A 20,573-nucleotide genomic window follows, 5' to 3' on the forward strand; every position below is an offset into this window, starting at 1 on the left:
AGACATTATTAGTATTTTAACCATCACTTAAAATTATACACTATTACCTATTTTCTCCTGAATTTCTATTTGTAGTAATTTTTCTTATGTATAAAGATTTTTTGTGTTTGATGAGGTCATCTATGTAGCCAGGATCCTCCTACTTCAGCTTCCCAAATGCTGGGGTTGCCTGTCCTGCTTTGCCCAATTCAATCTAAGCCATAGCTGTCTATACCTTAGTGTCTAGTGACCTAGTGACAATAGCTTCTGACACAAGCAAAACTGAAAAATTCTTTGGTTTCCCACAGATCTCAAATAAATCAGATCCAATGTTGTTTCCACTTCTTTTGATGAAATTAAAAGCATCACAAAGTGAAGGCAGACAGTCTTCTGCTCAGTTGTATCCAACCCACTATAAAACTCAAAGATTTGGCAACGTTTAAGAATTAGTTTAGGAAAGCTAGGGAGTGTAGTTAGTTGGTAAGAGTGATAAACTAGCATGCATGGAGCCCTGGGTTTGAGCCCTACCACTGGGATAAAGAGGATAGGAAGCTCAGATCAAGCTTACCCCTGACTACATATCAAAGTTGAGACCAACCTGGACTCCCCGAGTCTCCAATTCAAAACAACAAAAGCAGCCCCAACCTTTCACTGTGGAAACATATTCTGAAATTTAACAGTGGCTTTCCTTAAACAAACAAAAAAACAAAAAAACGAAGCCAGGGGTAGAGGCATATACCTTTAATCTCAGCACTCAGGAGGTAGAGGCAAGGCAGATCTCTGTGTGAGTTTGAGGCCAGCCTGGTCTCCAAGAGTGAGTTCCAGGACAGGCTACAAAGCTACACAGTGAAAAGCCAAAAACTAAACCAAACAAACAAATTAACCAAGTAACTAATGCTCAAATCTGCTCTGATCCTCACTTTAGAAAGTCTACCGGGGTACTAACTACAAGCCCTGCTTCTGGTCTGGTAAAGGCACAGGGTCATAGGTGGAAATGCTGCTTTATCACTGTGCCTCAGGGCTGTGGCTACCACCTGGGTGGAAAGCGAGAGTGAGCCTTCCCAGGAGTCTAAGCGTTGGCTATGCATTCTCCCCAACACAGGGATCTCTTGGTCTTTCGTGGTGATGAGCTCTGCTCAGTCTAGCACGTTTGCTATGTGAACTGGAAGGAAAGGCAGTGGATCTGGATGGTTCCAGGCATCAAAGATGAGCTGTAAGACCTTGGTGGCCCAGGGCCTTTCTTAGGCTGAATATGCCCGACAAGGCTTTTCCCTTTTCAATATTAGGAAGGTGTAACAAGTCTTTCTCTGTCCTGCCAGCCAGCTTACAAACAATGAACAAAAACTTCTAATTATGAAGGCTCAGATTACATCTATACCTCCTGCCTAGCTATTGGCTATGTGGCTTTTTATTACACCAATTACAGCAATCACCTTCACACAATGTATAAATATCCCACAACAGGAAGGATGTTGCAGGTACAGTTTATCTTCCCCAACTCCCCCAAGACAGGATTTCTCTCTGTAGTTTGTCCTGAAACCAGGCTGATCTCTTAACTCACAGTGATCTGCCTGCCTCTGCCTCTCGAGTGCTGGGTTTAAGGACGTGCGCCACCATGGCCTAGCCAGTTTATCATTTTGTAAAGGAAGGAAACACAGACACTACTGAGTCACACCATATGCCAGGCACCTTCAAAACACAATTTCCCCAAACTTCCAAGCCCTGTATGCTGCTACAGTAGCCTTTACTCACTGGGGAGGAGACTGAGGTGGGAGGAAGCTTAGCAAGCCAGGCGGGGGTCCGGCCAGGGTATATGCTTGTCTGCTGCACATTCTAACGTGCAGATTAAATCAACATGGAGTAGACACTGGTTTGCGGTAAACTTTATCTTGGGGCACAGGTAAAGCACTCGGGGAGAGCACAGATGCAGTTTACTATGTCCAAAGCTACATCTGGCTGGACAGGAGCCTAATGCCACAGCCTAATGTCTCTGTTTCCAAACGTGGAGTCCCAGACCAAAGCAGAGGGGTGACACATTCAAACTCACAAGTAAACAGAGTGAGTGGACCATCGCAGGCTAATTAAAAATTTTTTTTTTTGGTTGTCTGTTGCTATTAAATCCTATTTTTAAACTTTTCCTAAAACTCTTCATAATTGGAAAGGTAAAACGTTGAGGACACTTTTGGGTCTTTTTCTGTATTTAAAAAATGATTTCTCGAGACAGGGTTTCTCTGTGGTTTTGGAGCCTGTCCTGGAACTAGCTCTTGTAGACCAGGCTGGTCTCGAACTCACGTCTCGAAAAAACAAAAAAAAAAAATAAAATAAAATAAAAAATGATTTCTCAATGAGGCTTGATTTCTCCAGGCTTAGTGGCTACAGCTGCCTGTGACACTGTGACAAGGCATAGGACTAGTAGACTCAGCCCCTCTTTAGATACGTTTACCAACTGAAGCCAGGGTTTCCTTGACACGAGTATTCTTTTGTGTGTGTGTGTGTGAGGATGGTTCGAGACAGTGTTTCTCTATAACAGCTCTGTCTGTTCTGGAACTTGCTCTGTAGACCAGGCTGGCCCTGAATCTGGAGATCCTGAATCTGGAGATGCCCCTGCCTCTGACTCCCAAGTGTTGGGATTAAAGGGTTCACCACCACCACTAATGACACAAAGTATTCTTTAAAAAGTTATTTTTTGGTTAGAAAAATGAAGGGAAAAACAACTTATGCTTTACCCATTACAAAAGCTTCCCCAAGGATTTAGAGCCAAAATAACCATGCCATCCTAAATAGTTACTTTCCTAGTTTTAAAATAGTAAACAACAAATTATTTTATATATTAATTTTATTCATATAATGTCTACTAAAAATAAACAACTTCATTTTGATGCTAATTCTATACTGGGTTTAAAGGAACAAGAGCCACATCCACCCCACCCCCAGAGAAGGTTTCTCTGTGGACAGTCCTGACTGCTGACCATCCTAGAACTCATTCTGTACACCAGGCTGGCCTCGAACTCAGAGATCCACCTGCCTCTGCCTCCCGAATGCTAGGATTAAAGGTGTGCGCTACCAGTGCGCAGTCAAGAGCCACATTTTAATGCGCAACACACACACACACACACACACACACACACACACACCACGACTTTCTTGGTTACTGAGATCATGATTAGAACATGAAAATATGATGCCAGTTAAGTATCAAAAGCTACAAAAACACCAGGTTCTTATCTCCATTACTGATGACTACCTTTCCAGTCTCAACCTTTAAACATACTCCTTTTTAGTTTTTAGTTCTTGGCAAAATTATGCACCTGGCGTGAACAGTACGTATCTTGAAGGAAGCAGTACGTGATGGTCAAGTCTTAGAACATGCGGAGAGGAGCATGTTAAACTAGCAGAGACGGCGATACTGCCACCTGAGGCCCTCCGTCTACTGATGACTATCTGAAAGGGAACAGCTAATCACAAATGAGAAGAAATGGAAAGGTAGAATTCCTTTGATTTCCACTGGGACGCATTAGGTGGCAGGGACTATATTATCAACTCACACACACACACACACAAAACCCTGCCAGGAGGAAACCAACTGTACAGGGGAAGACGTCAGCTCAACAAACCCTTCTGTTAAGAGAATAGGCCAGCTGACAGCTGTGCCACCAGGAAGGCCCTTTAACCAGTTTAGTTCAGGGGTAGGAATGTAATGAGCACACGGCGTGAGTAAACATTTCTCCAATTCCATACGCACGACAAAAGAATCCCAAAGTACATAGAGCAAAATCTAAGCGGATGGAAGGGAGAAGCCGAGAACTGAATGAAAGCAGTTGAAGCCTCAACACTAACCTTTCTCAGGGGGTAGAACAGACAGAAGAGAAGCATGGAAAGAGCGGAACTGGATGCATCAACCAAGCAGACACAGCTGACATTACAGAGCACTGCGCCTGGTCACAGCAGAATCCAGGTCTGAGGCGGGGGGCACTGAGCACCCTCTGCGACAGTCCCGGAACATTAAACAGGTTAAAAATCACAAAATCTCTCACTTTCTCCAACCAACTAATGGGTCTGGAAGAACTGAAGATGAAACTGAAAATTTGTGACAGATTTGGAAGGGTTTAAACAACAGAACTGCTAAATAATCGGTGTGTCAAAGAAATCACAGGGGAAAGGAAAGATTAGCAAATAGAATTAAATATGGCTAGGTGAAATAATACTTGAGGAAGATTTTTGGCTACGAACATTTATATTTTAAGAGGAAGCCAAGCATGCACTGATAATCCCACCTATTCAGTACTCTGAGACAGAAGAGTCTCTGAGTTCATGAGTTCTAGGCAGGCCTGGGTACATAGGCAGACTTTCTTTCCAGACAAAACAAAAAGCTCTTCAAAGACTGAATATTAATAACCTAATCTTTCACTTTAAAGGAAGAAAAACAAGCCAGTGTCCTGGCGCACCCCTTTAATCCTGGCACTTGGGAGGCAGAGGCAGGTGGATCTCTGAGTCTAGCCTGGTCTACATTCGGAGTCCCGGGCCAATCAAGGCCACGATGAGAGGCAGAGAGGACGAGTGACTGAGCAGGGAGTACTAGGGACTACAGGGGCACAGCCCTGTGAGAACACCAGTAAACCTGACACTTTCTAGGAAGAACAGCCTGGTCCATATGGGTTCACAACATCTAAAGAATCACCATCAGCTCTTACATGCTTCCAAACTACAGAACACACTTGTGAGGCCAGCATTACAATGATACCAAAGCAGAACAAAGATAAACGAAGGAAACTTTAGACCGGTATCTCTTATCAAACCAAAGAAACCATCAGCAAAATCCTAGCAAACTGGACCTGCACCGTAAACCGATCCTTACGGTGAGATTATCACGGCTGCGCTGTTGGTGCGGCCTACGATCTACAGCAACTGCTGAAAGCACCTGGCAGGACTGCAGGTCTGAGGTCATCCTGGACTGCACGGTCAAATCCTGTCTCAAAAAAGGTCAGTATCATGTACTATCTTAATATGGGACAAAATTCCTCAAGATCATTGCAAGAGACACGGAGACAATTGACACCCTAAAAAATTGGCATCTAAAAGTCCTGTGATAAAACACCCCATACTCTAGGAATATATTACTTTCTCAACTTGATGGAGGGTAAATAAACTAAGAGACTCCTATAGAGAACTTCACACTCAATGCTGACAAATCTCCCTTCCGTCACCAAAAGTGTAACAAAACATGAAAATCAGTTCACATCCTTTATATTCAACATATAATATGTTAGCAGGTGTGAGGTTTCCTTGTAGGTGAGGAAATATTCTTGAATCCAGAGACCTGTGATGGTTGCACGGCCTGTGCATACCCACAGAAACATGGTATTTCAGGGATGCTAAAGTGGAAGGCCAAGAATTTACTGCTCAAGCGTTTACAAATGTTTTACAAATGCCCACCATCCTTTAAGCATGCAACATGACAAAATAACATTTTCTTCAATAAGGCAACAATGTTTCATTACCACATGTTGAACTAGCTCCTGACTACACTCCTGAAACGTGGAATGTACACACTAAGCAGAAGGAGCATCTTGGTTTGGAAGTCCTTACAACCCTCTCCTTCATTCCATAAATTAATTTATTGAGCACTTACTACATGCAAAGCACACTCCCAGGTATAGGGATACAATAGGGGAGCAACAGTTCAAAGTTTTCAATGTGGAGCTAAAGTCCTAGTGAAGGCGCATGGATCACACACAAAGGAAGAAGTTACCAGAGTGGATGGCATCCTTTAAGATAAAATGGAGAAAACCATTAGCTGAGCACTAAGGGAGCAGTGTCACACGGGATGTCTCTGCTCTGCTCAGGTTAAATACCAGCAACCATGTTGTTCCTGCCCTCTTATAAAGTCACGAGCACATCCTATGTGTGGTATCAAAATCAGCCTCCGAAACATGTGTTGGTAAAAGACACTTGCACACGGTACTTTTATTTTATTATTTATTTATTTTAATACAAAGCTTTGGCATTAGCAATTTTATGAAAAAATAAAATGTACTAAAAATAAATGCTTGTGTGGCATGATTGGTAAATGATGCACAAAAATAGGTTCTTTTTTCCTTCAAGGCAATCAGTCAGAAAGCAGTTTTTCCTTCTTCAAAACCATTCTACCCTATGGAATAAAAGGGAAAACAGAGATCATTAATTAGTTCAAGGGTGGTTGTCAACATTCTAAAACAAAAGAGATGTGATTCTAACTGCAGGGTGGCCTGGGACTGTCCCCAGCCCTAGTGTCTCCCTCAGACTAGCAGTTTCCGAGTGGTCGTCTGAGCAGCGCGTCATCTTAGAAGTGTTTTAATATTCCCATAATGAAAACAGGAAAAAGACAGGCTAACAGTCTAACACACAGGAGTAGCTGTTATCCAAGCTGGTTTTGAGTTGCTGATTTTACTGCTCTTTACCATTCTAGACTACCAAGGCTATAAAAGGAGCTGAAAAACAAACTTTCTGTTCCAGGAATCTCTCAGGTTTTGGGTGCACTGAGTGTTATCTTAATGTTTTGGTAACAGGTGTTAAAGAGTACCTGCAGTCTTCTGAAAAGTTTCTTGGTACCCCCAGGATCCTGTTGTCTTCTTTGCAGCTCCTGGCCCTGTAACACCACTTTCTGGTCCTTTGCACTTGGCTTATTCCCTAAGCAGGGGCTCTCTACCTTCATGTCTGGTTCATTTCCACTGCCTAAATCATGCCATCAGTTCTGATACTTTTCTCTGTGCTGAGGATCCATGAAACTAAACCTCTCTGGCCACAATTGTTGCCCTCAGTGTTCTATGGCGCAATCAGGGCTAAGCAGTGTAGAGAGGAGTTGGGAGCAAAGGCACTGGCCTGCATCCCACTGTCCTCCCCAAGAATCGATTAGGGACCACTCGACCCCTCTCAGCCTCAGTATTACTCTGTGTCTAAACACACTAGAGATTGGCTAAAGGAGAATAAATATGACAAGAGGGAAGAAGACTCACTCCAAGAATACACCTCAGAAAGTAATGATAAGTATTCTTGGTAACATAAAAAACAAAGATGGATGCTAGTCTGACCAAGAGTATTTGACTGAAAAAGTAAACATCTCCAATTCTTAACTAGTGTTTCACACACTGCTCCTGACGTCATTGGGAAGTACAAGACGGCTCACATGGCAGGTGTGGCAGGCAGTGAGAGCCACTTCTGTTTTAGTCATGTATGAGGGAAGGCTAGGTCACAAAGTCAGACACATCTCACTCTGGGAGATGGTGAAAAAGAAGTCTGGAAACTATAGTGGTATATTCTTCAGGAAACTCTGCTTTTGAAATTCAAAGTCCAGCAAGAGGCAACTAGAAAGCAATCCTAATCCTTGTCACAGGGTCTCTGATTCCACCCAACAGTTATGTGACTCAAAGGGAGACCTGCCTCTCACAGCCCTAAACTGTAGCTTCTGGAGAGCTCATATGGACAACTCTGCCCGAAAGAAGTTGTTTTCTTCATTGAGTCCAGTCCTCCGTGAGGCCTCAGGGTTCTAGAACTACAGCCAACCTTGCAGTCTTTCCGCACTGGTTGTGCAGTATGAGGCTACCGTGAGCACAAAGGAGTGTGCAGCCCACAGCAGATCCTCCTTGCTCCAGCAGTTCTTGGGACAGACACCTTGAGACATCTCTACCGTCTTCTTCCTTCTTTCTAAGCAAAGCATCTCCAAGATGTCTAATGACTCTATTTTCAGACCTTTTCTATCAACACTGTGCTGATCTGCCAGTGTACTAAGACAGAAGCCTAGCTAGCTGGCTGTGTGGTGCACGCCAGAAAGCAGGAGTAATGAGCAGAATTAAGAAATATTCAGTACAGAGAAAAACAGGATCATCGCTGCTTTTAACTGGCTGATAAATGTCTACAACAACACCTGGAAAGCTCACCAGAACTATCAGTGAGGTGTGGGATCCATCTGCCTGCTGAAGAGTCCAGAAGCCAGGACTTCTCTGTATTAGATCCCAGCACAGATCTATACGATCACATTAATCTCGGCACATGCATTTCCTGTTGCCCAGACCAGTGAAAAAATCCTGAGTATCTGAGCTACATATCTCTGCAAATCTTAAGATGTGATTTTTTTTTTAGAATCAGAGTCTATAGACTAAGAGATGGGCCCTAGATATATAGTCTAACTTCCCACTCGACTTAAAAATCTCTCCTACATCATCTACTTATGTGTTCCTCAAATAAAAACAAGGATGGAACTAACTTTCTCACAGAGAAGGAAGAAGGCAGGTGCTGGATTTCACAAGGCCTATCTGAATAAGTAGAACAACAAACCCCTGTGGGAATGCCGTTCAACAGTCTTGCTGCTGTAGGCACCGAGAATCACAAGGGTGAGGAAGACGCTAAAGCCGAAGTCCTTTGGCTCTGCATTTCACTTCTTTGACCATCACCCTATTTATGCCTGCAGTCTCAGATTTCCCCAGATTTGTGTGCAGTGTTAAAAGTTTTTGAGGCACAATTAGTTACAGAAGCATACTTAATAAGTACTCTTTCACTGAACAAAGGACTCCAAAATACACAATTTTTGAAGAAGCCAATAGCACTGAATCCTTGGTAAATGTTATCCATGAACAAGGTCAAGAGAGTGTTGTGCCCCTGTTTTGGCTGCCCCCTGGTGGTAATCAATGTACTTACAGCAAAAAGCAAGGGGGTCTGGACCTGCCTGGGTTCTGCATGGCTGCCCTAACATCTGCCAGGCTGGCTGCTCTTGCCTACAGGGTTTGTGAATGAGCATACTGCACTGCTGAAAGCTGTCAGGAAAGAAGACTGTCCTCATGGATGCTTTCGTGCTGGGGTTACTGTCAGTTTCTAGACAGTCACTAAAATGTCAACACATTTTCCCATCTGTTTATAGACAGTTGGACAGGTTAAATCAGAATGATGGGATGATTAAAATTAGAAAGGACCCCATTTTGGCTATAAATTTATTGGCATGTAAGGGAAAATGAGTACATAGATTAAAAAAAAATCCATGAACAAGAAATTTAAAAATTGCTATTTTTTTGTTTGTTTTTTGAGACAGGGTTTCTCTGTGTAACAGCCCTGCTTGTCCTGGAACTTCCTTTGTAAACCAGGCTGGCCTCAAACTCACAGAGATCCACCTGCCTCTGCCTCCCAAGTGCTGGGATTAAAGGCATGAACCACCATGCCCAACTTGCTGAAAAGCTTTTATCTGGAATAAAATAATTTAGGAATTTCCACCAACCTTTTAGAGACACACTGGCACAGAGTAAAACTGATCTTTGTCTCCCACAATAAAATGGTCTTTTTAAAAAAAAATCACGTAATTCATGCTTGCAAAAGCAACAAGACCCCCAAGTCACACAGAAGCTCACAATGTAAAGAAAAACATTCTAAAAATATAACCTAAGATACTCACCAATAATATTTTGGTGACTATCTTTTCATGTACCCTCAGGTGTGCACACACACAGGTGCAGGCACGCACACACTCACTCAATGTTCTCTCTAAATGAGATTATGGATGCTGTCTTTTAGGATGGCTTTGAAGGCAAAGAAGTAACAGTCGAATGAACAATGGCAAATCATCCATCTACAAAGGCTAATGGGAGAAGGTTGACCAAGACATGGCTGTGAAGACCCATGGCTTAGGTTCTGAGTAATGCACTTATGCATGGAACTGAAGCAGTATGACCCAGGCACTTGGGTTTCTATTTGAGCATTCTCAAAAACATCTGATGTATAGACTGAGCATCTGGGAAGATTCTGAGTGAGAGGACCATTAAATTGTCTAGTAGTTCTATAGAAGTGCCCAGGGCATCACTATTTATTTGTACTGGTTGTTACTCATGGTTGAATTTTTAAAAATATTTAATTACATTTACTTACTTCATGTGCTGGTGTGTGTGTGTGTGTATGGTATTTGCAATGGCATGTGTGTAGAGGTCAGAGGGCAACTGCAGTAATTATTTTTTCTTCTACAAGGTAGATTCTGTGACTGAACTCAAGTCAGGCTTAGCAGCAAGCGCCTTTACCCACTGAATCATATCACCAGCCCCCTCACTGGTAAAATCTTAAGAACTGGGCTTTGTTGGGCTGTGGTAGTGCATGCCTTTAATCCAAGCAGTCAGGAGGCAGAGGCAGGTGGATCTTTGTGAGTTCAAGGCCAGTCTGGTCTACAGAGTGAGTCCAGGATAGCCAGAGCTATGTAGTGAGACCCTGTCTTGCCTGTCTTGAAAAGAAGACAAAAAAAGAACTGGGCTTATTATCCAGCTTGATTGGGAATAAGCAAGACAGTGGCTGCAGACCAGACAATGACTTCACTGAATGGAGGTGTTTTTGAAACCATGGGCGACCACAGCGTTCCTAGGCACTGTAACTAATTTCAAGGACAAAGTTAAACTAATTTGCTTTATTAAAAGTAGATGGCCATCTTTTAAATTTTAAATTATGTTTATTTATATTTTTATGTCTGTGTGCATATGTACATGTGCCATGGTGTGGTGTGTATGTAGGTCAGAGGACAACTTGTGGAAGTTGGATTGATCTCAGGTCCTCAGGCTTGGCAGCAAGTGTCTTCCCTGCTGCGCCACACTCCTGGTCCCAGACGGCCATCTTATTCACAGAACTGTAGCAGAATCTCAGCGGAGCTAGTTTGGCTAACATTTATTGAGCACTTATTACGTATTAGGCACTGTGCTAAATCCATAGCCCTATGATGTAGACTAGTCATTATTTGCTTATTTTGATGATTAAAATCATCTTCAGATAAATTAAAATGCCCAATGGAAAATGGGGTTGCTGAGTGAGAGTCAAATCTAGGTGTGACTGACTCTAGAATCTGAGCAACTGGTACCGTGTTCTGACGGAAAACTCTATCTAGCAGTGTCCACAGAAGTAGCTAGCTCCTGACCTAATGGACAGGCGAAGGCTATTCATATAAAGGGTGAAGAACACCAATGTATCACAATAGCCTCTCAGCATGTGCAGGGTCACGGATGACAGAAGATATTTCTTGCAAGATTTTTGTCAACAGATCAGGTTGGAGATAGTATGTCAGAGAAGTGAAAGTTTTGTGTTTCTAAGGTTAAACATTATTAATTATTCCAGGAGATCGTTTACTGTTGACTATTTAAAATGCTACGCCATACTCCGATATGGAAAGCACACAATGTGCACCAGCAGCAATGTAGACTCAAACCTGGGCACTGGCCCAGGGCTGTGCCCATCTCTAAGTAGTATGAATACTCAGGTAAAAGAGAGGACTGAATAGTAAAACAAAGGAAAACTAAACCCTTCCATTATCCTATCACTGTGGGATGCTACTTCTGGGAAATCATTGCATCAAAAGGACTAAGATATCTATCCTACAGTAGCCCTTGACATGCAGCGGCTGCCAGCATTCCTAGCTCTGTGCATTCCTTGTGGGAAGGTCATCTCACCATTAAGAAGACTGACTGGTGTTCTTCCTTGTGGAGGCCAACTCTGCCTTTCTGTAACCTATCTTTTCTGTCCTTAGACAGACAGTCTATTTTGACATCTCTACCTCCCAAAAGTTCTGAGAGCAGTAGATTTGCTTCCCGCTTCTTTCCTGTCCTTGACCATAGGCAAAGGTCTTAGCATGCTCCCGAAAGTTGACTAAAGCTCCTGGTAAAATCTATAAGCACACACAGAGTGGGGCTATTCCTGTGACATACTAAGACTGTTCTGGTGTCCTGGCACGTGCATGATGCTGTGGATCCAGCCTGTAGTAAAGAGAGCCTCCAGAGTTTTGCTCATATATGCTGGTCTTACTGAACAAAATGAATTCCCATTCTGTGTGACTAAAAATAGATGGCTCATGAAATAAATTTTTTGTTAACTATGATCCCACCGGGATCAGCATGAAGCAGGTGGGAAGTCAAGTCTCACCACCTTCATGAAAATTACATGTTTTCTTGGGGTCATCTGGCACATGCAATCCAAAAAACAATTTGTTACTTACTCATTAGCATTCAAGCTAGCTGTGGCTCTGATGATCATGTAGCAGAGCGTGAGAGCACTGAGGAGGCCAAAACTGGCAATAATAAACCATTCTTCTGTTGACAAAGGAAAGGGAGGAAATCACTCTGGGGAGAAGATTTAAGTCAAATCGATGTCAACACTTCCCTCAAATGCAACGAAGCAGACGTCAACGGAGGTGTAAGCCAAGGCTGGCTCAAAGAAGTCAAGCAGGAGGAAGTTTGCCAGAAAGCTACTAACTAGAGAAGGTTAGTGGAGTACTGGGAAAGCTGCAAGGAGAAAGGAAAGCATGGCTCAACCGTTTCTTTCAGTTTCGATCCAGAAGTACATGAGGAGTGTGACCACCAAAAGGCACAGGAAAATTATGTAGGAGAACTGTACATGGACATAGGTATCACTGTGAATTTAAATGACAGTAGAACAATCATACTTAAAATAGTTTCTCAATTTTCCTTTTTGTCATTTCTGCATGATTCTAACACTCAATCTTAGAAAAGGGTTAGGAGCCTGGAGTGGGGCTCTCAAAAGTCTTTGTGTATGCTAATCGGAAAGCTGCTCCTTCAAGACACTCACGTTTGCATTTTCTCTTATCTATCAGTTTACAGTATTCATACTAAAAAGACAATTGTGCCAAGAAAACAGGTCCAGGGCTCCTGCTGGGAAGTAAAACTTGTCCTTCTGTCTAAAGAAAAGTAGGAGGGGCCATGACTGACAAGGTGTGCAGAAGTCAAAATCAAAGTCATGCATTCATGGGGATAGAAGGAGACTAACCTTGGGTCCTGAGAACCAATCTGACTTGCTCCAAAGTCATAACTATAATATGTTGTCAAGGATAAACTAAATTGGGAAGGTTTAACAAAGTAATCCTATAAAATTCCTCTATGTCTGTAACAAGGCACAACGAATGTTCACAGGCAAAGCTGTGCCTACAGGACTGCTGCTTCATTTTAACATTTTTTAGATAGTATACAAAATAATGCTTTCATATGACTTCATATATGTAATATAGTTATTTCTTTCAAAACTTTTAATTTTCAATTATGTGTATGTGTGTGCATATGTATATGTGAGCATATGTGCCCACGGGGGTCAGAATGTGTGGGACCCCCTGGAGCTGGAGCTACCTCAGGTGGGTGCTAAGAACTGAACTTGGGTTCTCGAAAAGAGTATCAAGGGCTCCTAGCAACCCCACTTTGGGTATTTCTTAGTCTGGGTTTCATGAATTCCAAAACTGCATAAACTGTGTGTGAGCAGGCCTCCCCCCGCCCCCCCACCCCGAACTTGCTCTCTAGGCTCCCAGGATGCTAAGCTTGTTGTATGAGCTATATCTTCACTGTCCTGGTTGGTTTATATGACTAAAATGTTTTGCGAACTCTTCATATAACACTGCAGCCACTGCTTCTTGGATACAGACTTCCTTGTCACTAGACTTAAGTCAAAATGGGTACTCAAGAGTCCATGTGAAATCCACTGTTCTAAACTGTGCGTGTTTTTAGTTGGAAATAATGTATACTGGTATTTTTTAAATCCAAGAGATGAATTATTGTTGATGAATTATCAACAGCAAGGAGAGTAACATAATATTAATTCTTTTCTTTTCTTTTTGGATATAGCTGAGGCTGGTCTTGAATTTAAAATTCTTTTGCTTCTACCTCCTAAGTGCTGGGAATGCTGGGATTATAGGCATGTGCCACTGTGTCCGCTGAGCTGCCACCAAGCCCACCTTCTCATAAACCGTTGTTCACAGACTAACATTTAGAAACTTCAGTCACATCTATTTTTCTGAATCCTGAACACATATACCTATTTGTGTCTTTGCATGTGAGAAATACCATCACTGCGCCACCTTGCAGAGCCAAGAGTATTTCAGCAGCAGTCTCCCACTGCCGGGCATTAGCACAGTGCCCTGCACAGAGTAGATGCTGGCTGAAGCTCCTGCACTTGCTTATGGTACTACAGGGATTTGGAAGGAAAAGCGGTACTTTGGGTCTAGATAATCACATGAATTTTCTTTACTGGCATTATGTGTAAATTCTGATAAAGGTTTTTTTTGGGGGTATATTTTTATCATCAAAATACTTTGTTATCAAGATTTTGAAGACAGTTCCACATAAAAATGACAAGATGTGTGCTTAATGTAGTAGGTGCTCAATAAATGCCTGGTCAACGAAGGACTTATAAAAGCGCAATTTTAAATCACCTTTATCTCCTTTCATACTGCTAGAGCAAGTTTTGAAACTCTGGACCATAAAACCTAAATGCCAAAGTAGGAAAACCATGAAATGTTGCTAAAACAAGCATTGGAAAATGGTAAGAAATGAGTCACACTACATCAAAGAATAGTTTTACTTATAACAGAATGAAAGCTCTTGGCCTTCAGACAAATGGCAACCTCTGGATGGCTCAAAACCATGCATTTCAACAAAACAGATCACAGAAGCCTTAAGAAGCTATCCCATAAACCGCTTCCCCCATTTTGTTACTGGCTTCCAGAAGTAAGTGGAGCCTCATCAGCTCTAGGCTTGAAGTCCTGGTAAGCAGCAGCATAATTAGAAAAGGCAGCACCAGAGTGGCGACGAGAGATGGGTGAGAGGTTGTTAGATGGAAACTGCATGTAAAGAATGAAGACGGAGAAAAGGATTTGCTTGTTACAGGATGAATGCCTTGCCTACAACACCATACACACGCCACCAACCAGCCCACTCACACTGTATACAGACGGGCACTGCCCTCACAACAGTACAATTTTGCTTATTAACAGTTCAACAATCAAGACATTTCATAACGAGCCCAGAATATTTTTTAGGTTCAAATTCTACATTAGATTTTCACCAAGTTGCTTACAGCCTGGAAGATCACGGGCAGCAGTGCTCAGCAAACAGTACAGGAGCACTGCTGCCTGCCGGCCCACACTGCACTCCAGTGTCTATGTGCAATGCAACAATTTCAGAACACAGCTTACTTAACAGCCATTAAGACAAACCTTTAAACAACTAACCATATAAGCACCAGCATGCACATTCCTTACTATGAACAAAGTTTGTAATTCTAAACAGCTATTTAAATGTAAATGTTCTTGTTTCCTTTACGAAAACTGCTGGACCACATGACTTCAACTTTCTCCTTGACAGTCACCACATGCCAACACAGGCAGCAATGCCATCTGGTGCCTGGGCAAAGGGTCCCCACTTACTTGTTACTGCAATGTTGATTTCACCCGTCCGGGGAGTGAGCTCCCCATCTTGAGGAAGAGGCGATATGCCTGAAGTTCGCAGTGGCTCAAGGCCAAGGGAACTGTCACTGGCAAGGTCACCGAGGGCTGATCTTCGGTTAACTGCTTGGGTTCTGGTGAGCCTTTCCATATCAAATGCTACATTATCAGTACACGGCAGATTTGGCTGCAAAATATTTCCAGATTAAAAAAAAATCAAATCATTATAAGAACAAGTATATAAAAAAAACCCTGGATGTTTAACACCCACTCCCAGAACTTCACCTGCTTTTCATGTAATCACTTCTCATTTACCTGCCCATCTATCTTTCCTACTATCATTTAAGAAGCTTTCTTCAAACAATCAGTTGATTTTCTCCGAAACGTACAAAGGGAAACCAAAATCAATAGCTCAAAATTGTCCACTGTAGCTTGGCAAAAAAGTGATAACCATTTGTGGTCTCAGTCACAGGCAAAGGGAGGCTAATGGCATTTACAAAACTGGCACATTCAGATTGAAAGTTTACTTCATTATCTTAATGTTAAATGTCACTGTTAGCATCTACCTTCAGAGACAAAGCACACAGCAAGAGCAGATCAAAGCTCAGGTCTGTAAACTGTAAGAAAATGATCTGCGTCAACGCCTGAGCCTCCAGCTACAGCTGAAGTCCACCCGTGGAGAGGTGGGTATGAACACTCACAGCAGAGTAAGAGGCAGCTCCTCCTGTCTGTGTAAGACAGCATATGAAAACAGAGCTCAGAAAAATGGCAGACAAAAAGAACAGCCAAGACCCAGAGCTACTGCTTCTAGGGCAAAAGAATTCTGTTTTTGAGTCTCCCAAAGCTCTTAAAAAAAAAAAAAACACAAAATTAAAAGCGCAATATAAGAGCTGATGCTTATAGTAATGTCACATCCCATGAATGACAACTATCATTTATTCCAGAAGGCATTCTGTCATTAAAAATGGACAGAAAACAAGTTACTATTTCCACATGCTGGCCATATGTGACAGTATCTGCTGAACTAGTTGTACATAGAGGATGACTTGGCCCCCAGAGAACAGTTAGCAATGGTGACCTTTTTTTTTCTATTAAAAGTATATCCTGAATATATACTTGTTTATTATTTTAGTTGTTTAGTATTTTAGTTCTGAGCCTTAGCCTTTAACGATGAGCTATCCCTCCAACCCTATATACCTTTCTTAAGCAAGAATGTAATAAGTCTCCACCATTTTCATTGTATGCTCTGGCACCAGTCACAGCTGACCCAGTGCAGCATACTTGGCTAACACATCTGCCAAGCTGCTCAAGGTTGTCTGGTGCTTTTTGGTTAACATCTATGTTCACTGCTTGCAAGTTACTGACACTCAAAGACGTGAAAAGCAAGCTTAAGAGGGCAGAAATGTCATCATTTCATATTTTGGCAAAATTACTATTAGATCACAGTTTTCTGCATCCTATTTCTTTCATGTGTTCTCCATCAGAAGCACAGTTTTCAAAACAGACTAGTACAGTTATTTACATTCTCTTCTTGTGGCTTTAGAACTTTGAAGTCACCTGGAAGAAGGGCACAAAAAAAAGGCCACGTGGCAAAGAAAGCAAGAGTATTCTAAAGAGATTTGGCCATGGCTTCTAGTACGCTAGTTGCATTACACTGCATGTGGATATATTACACCAAGTAGTGACAAGCAGGGAACATACCACAATTCCTAGGGCTTTCAAAATATTAAGTTTGCACATAGGACAGGTACAGTGTTCACTAAGCCAGGGATCCACACATGACTTGTGGAAAACATGCCTAGAAAACAACAGAGAATTATGTCACAAATTGCATATTGAAGAACTCCACGGTCAAAATGGAAAGAATTAGAATTTTTTCTGCTTTAGGGGATTTCAACACCCAAGAGATAAATAGTGGAGCACATAAAAATATAGCCTACTCCTGTACCTAAGAGCACTGTGTAACAAGCGTGAGAGGGATACAGATGCCTGAACTTATTTTTGTGCTGTGGATCCACCATAGGACCTCATGCATGCTGTAAGTGATGGGGCTTGCTGAGTTGTCCAGGATGGTCCCAAGCTCACAGTAATAAAGACTAGATGGGACTATAGGTATAAACTACTGTGCCCAACTTGTCTTTTCATGCCACTGAATTCTAAAAGACTTGAAAAAATCTAGAAAAATGTATTAAGAATAAAGATAACCAGATTTTATAAACAAGCTATATTTTAGAAGGATAGCTCATGTAGAAAAATGGAATTCTGGTGGGCGGTGGTAGTGGACACCTTTAATCTCAGCACTCGGGAGACAGAGGCAGGAGGATCTCTGTGAGTTCGAGGCCAGCCTGGTTTACAAGAGCTAGTTCTGGAAAAGCTCCAAAGCTATAGAGTAAAGCCTGTCTCAAAATCCCCCATCTCTGCCAAAACAAAACAAAACAACCCCCCCCAAAAAAACCAAAACCCAAAATAGAATTTCACACAGATGTTAAGTTGCAGTTAAATTAAGAGTTCTCTGGATAAATGTTAGTTTTATGAAATTCAACCTAGGCTGAATATTGGTAAAAGTCACAGGGCAGTTAGAACTCTTTTAAGGTGGTTAATGTTATCTAAGAATGAGATCAGCAGTTGGTGATTCCTGGCTGAAATGTTAAATATTAAATGATAGGGGACAATGACATCCTCTCCTACTCGTGAGAACATAAAGTCACATCCTCCTGATGGGGTCAGCCACTCAGAAAGGGTCTGTATTCTTGGAAAAGGAACTTGTTCCCATGGGAAGTCCGGAAAAGACTTTGAAGGACAGGCAAAGGTCATGCCCAAGTTCTGGTATCCTTGTACAGGAACCTGAAGAAGCTGCAACCCAGCATGGGGAGCCTGCAGTGCTAGGCTGACACAAAGGCATCAACAGATTCTCAGGCAGGTTTTGAAGAAATGATACAATTTGAGTTTGGGATAAAAGGTAGTTTGAGAGATACCAAATTGGGTCATCATATACCTTAATTGTTTTAACTTAAAACCTTGTTAATTTATAATTTAATATTCTGGCTACTATTTGAAAATAAAAATTTTAAAAAGATGGTCTAGAAAACTTTTTACTGGGATGATAATTTCAGCCAATAATATGCTATCCCACAGTTTCCATTTGATGGCCTTATAGCCTACTTCTTTGGAGACTAGAATCAAGATCTTGAAGTCTTGCTTTCTCAGTCTAGTCTGAGACTTTCAGACAAGGCATTCTCACTCCTGAGAACCTTCTGTAGAGATTTTATAGGCTGGAAAGCTGTCAGTCCATACGGAGACTTATAGAATACAAGGTGTTATGACTTCCTCCTCCTACTTATATGGCCTAAGAGTGCTCCAGAGAAAAGACAAGGTGCTTCTGAGGACTCAGCCCTTACTGAGGGTCATTGCAGCTACTGCTCAGCAGCACTCAACGGTACCAAGGTTATTGTGCAGTGGAACACAGAACAGAACAAGGCTGCTGCTGCTGTTTCTTTTTAAAAACATTATTATTTGTGGGTATGCAAGACATGCTCACAATGTGGGAGTCAAGAGGAAAACCTGAAAGAGTCAGTTCTCTCCTACAACGATGTGAGTTCCAGGGGTCAAACTCAGGTCATCAGACCTCTATACATGAAGTTATCTCTCCACCCCTGAATAATATTTCTTAATCTCTGCGGGGCATGCAGAGGTCCCTTTAGATCTCATCTAAACTGTAGAATCTAAACTACAATTACCTAATCTGTACACCCCTGGGAGCAACTGATAGACGTCTGGGGGCTTAGCTAGTGCCAGGACAGAGTGGGACAGTCGAGAAGGTGTTCTAGTCTTAGGATGGACAATGGGATTTGGCTGTCAAGAGTAGAAGAGATCATGTGATCTCTGAAAGAGTTGCTTTGGTTCAGGAGTGAGATGTATGAAGAGGGGTGTGGTAGCTCAATTTTAACCAGAAGATGGTAGAACCCTGGTATAAGCAAGCAGCAGCTGTCTGCACATAAAGATTTGGCTCTGGGGCTGGAGAGATGGCTCAATAGTTAAGAACATTGCCTGCTCTTCCAAAGGTCCTGAGTTCAATTCCCAGCAACCACATGATGGTTCACAACCATCTGTAATGGGGTCTGGTGCCCTCTTCTGGCCTGCAGGCATACATGCACACAGAATACTGTATATATAATAAATAAATGAATTTTTTTTAAAGATTTATTTATTATGTACACAGTGTTCAGCCTCCATGCTTGCAGGCCAGAAGAGGGCACCAGACCTCATTACAGATGGTTGTGAGCCACCATGTGGTTGCTGGGAATTGAACTCAGGACCTCCGGTAGAGCAGTCAGTGCTCTTAACCTCTGAGCCATCTCTCCAGCCCAATAAATATATATTTTTTTAAAAAGATTTGGCTCTGGCCTGTCCAGGGCAGTGTTTTTGCTTTTCCTATTACTGGTTACTCAGGAAAAAACAAAATGGCGTACCTCCCTTACTTAATTTCTCCCAAGTGATGGGATGATAGGGCCACATGGCTGTAACCATTTTCACATGCTGTGAGTTTTACACACACACAGTTTAAAGGTTTACAACTTGTCTGTTATGTTGACCTTAAATGAGCCATACGTGGATTTTTTTTAATGTTGGGATTCTTTTTTTTTAAATATTTATTTATTATGTATACAATATTCTGTCTGTGTGTATGTCTGCAGGCCAGAAGAGGGCACCAGACCTCATTCCAGATGGTTGTGAGCCACCATGTGGTTGCCGGGAATTGAACTCAGGACCTTTGGAAGAGCAGGCAATGCTCTTAACCTCTGAGCCATCTCTCCAGCCCCTAATGTTGGGATTCTTAAGTACTTATTTTTTTTATAGCTTTGTTGACCTAAAAGAAAGACTGTTCTATCATTAGTCAATTATTGTGTTCCCCTTTGTGTGGTTATAGAAGATAATAAAGACTATCTGGAATACTATCTGTAGACAAATAAGAATCTCTCTTCCTTAGTTAACTCAAAACCTAAAAGAAGTATTTCTTCTCTCTAAAAACAAAAGTTTCTAGCTATCACTTGCACCGCAGACCACTATTCCAACTCCCCTCCCATGACCCAGAGCCAACCCTTTCCAGCTTCTGTGCAACTAACTCCAGACCTTCTGTCTCTTAACTCCCACAGCTCTTCTGGATAAAACTAAGCCCTTGTTCTCTGCATTCATCAGCCTTGAGCAATCCTGCACTCTCCTAGTGGTCACCTTTGGGAACAAATGCTTAGGCTTGTAGCTGTCCCTTCTTCACTATTTTCTTCCTCACCTGACCACTTCCTCAGCCTCCTGCTCACCATACCCATCATGTCCTTCATCTTGTTTCTGGGCAAAGCTTTGCTACTAAGTGTCTGGATCCTTGGTCCAC

The 20,573-nt window shown here is 42.1% G+C and overlaps 1 protein-coding gene across 4 annotated transcripts in view; it reads right to left on the bottom strand.

Annotated features, from left to right (window-relative positions):
* Nucleotides 1–20,573, bottom strand: part of Rnf130 (ring finger protein 130) — a 112,125-nt gene that overhangs the window by 16,072 nt on the left and 75,480 nt on the right. For 2 of the 4 annotated variants that reach the window (XR_012912418.1, XR_012912417.1), the window contains exons 6-7: nt 16,889–16,985; nt 15,170–15,374 (exon numbers count right to left, since the gene is read on the bottom strand). Coding sequence is in view for 2 of the 4 variants with exons in the window: in XM_075992790.1 (XP_075848905.1) it covers nt 6,112–6,127; nt 11,960–12,053; nt 15,170–15,374; nt 16,889–16,985 (412 nt within the window). In the remaining 2 variants the exon portion in view is untranslated. Of the gene's footprint in view, nt 1–5,939; nt 6,128–11,959; nt 12,054–15,169; nt 15,375–16,888; nt 16,986–20,573 lie in introns of those variants that run through there. The other 2 variants (XM_075992790.1, XM_075992791.1) reach the window with 2 other exon arrangements.

Source organism: Microtus pennsylvanicus, chromosome 11 (assembly GCF_037038515.1).
Source record: "Microtus pennsylvanicus isolate mMicPen1 chromosome 11, mMicPen1.hap1, whole genome shotgun sequence".
Taxonomy (NCBI): domain Eukaryota; kingdom Metazoa; phylum Chordata; class Mammalia; order Rodentia; family Cricetidae; genus Microtus; species Microtus pennsylvanicus.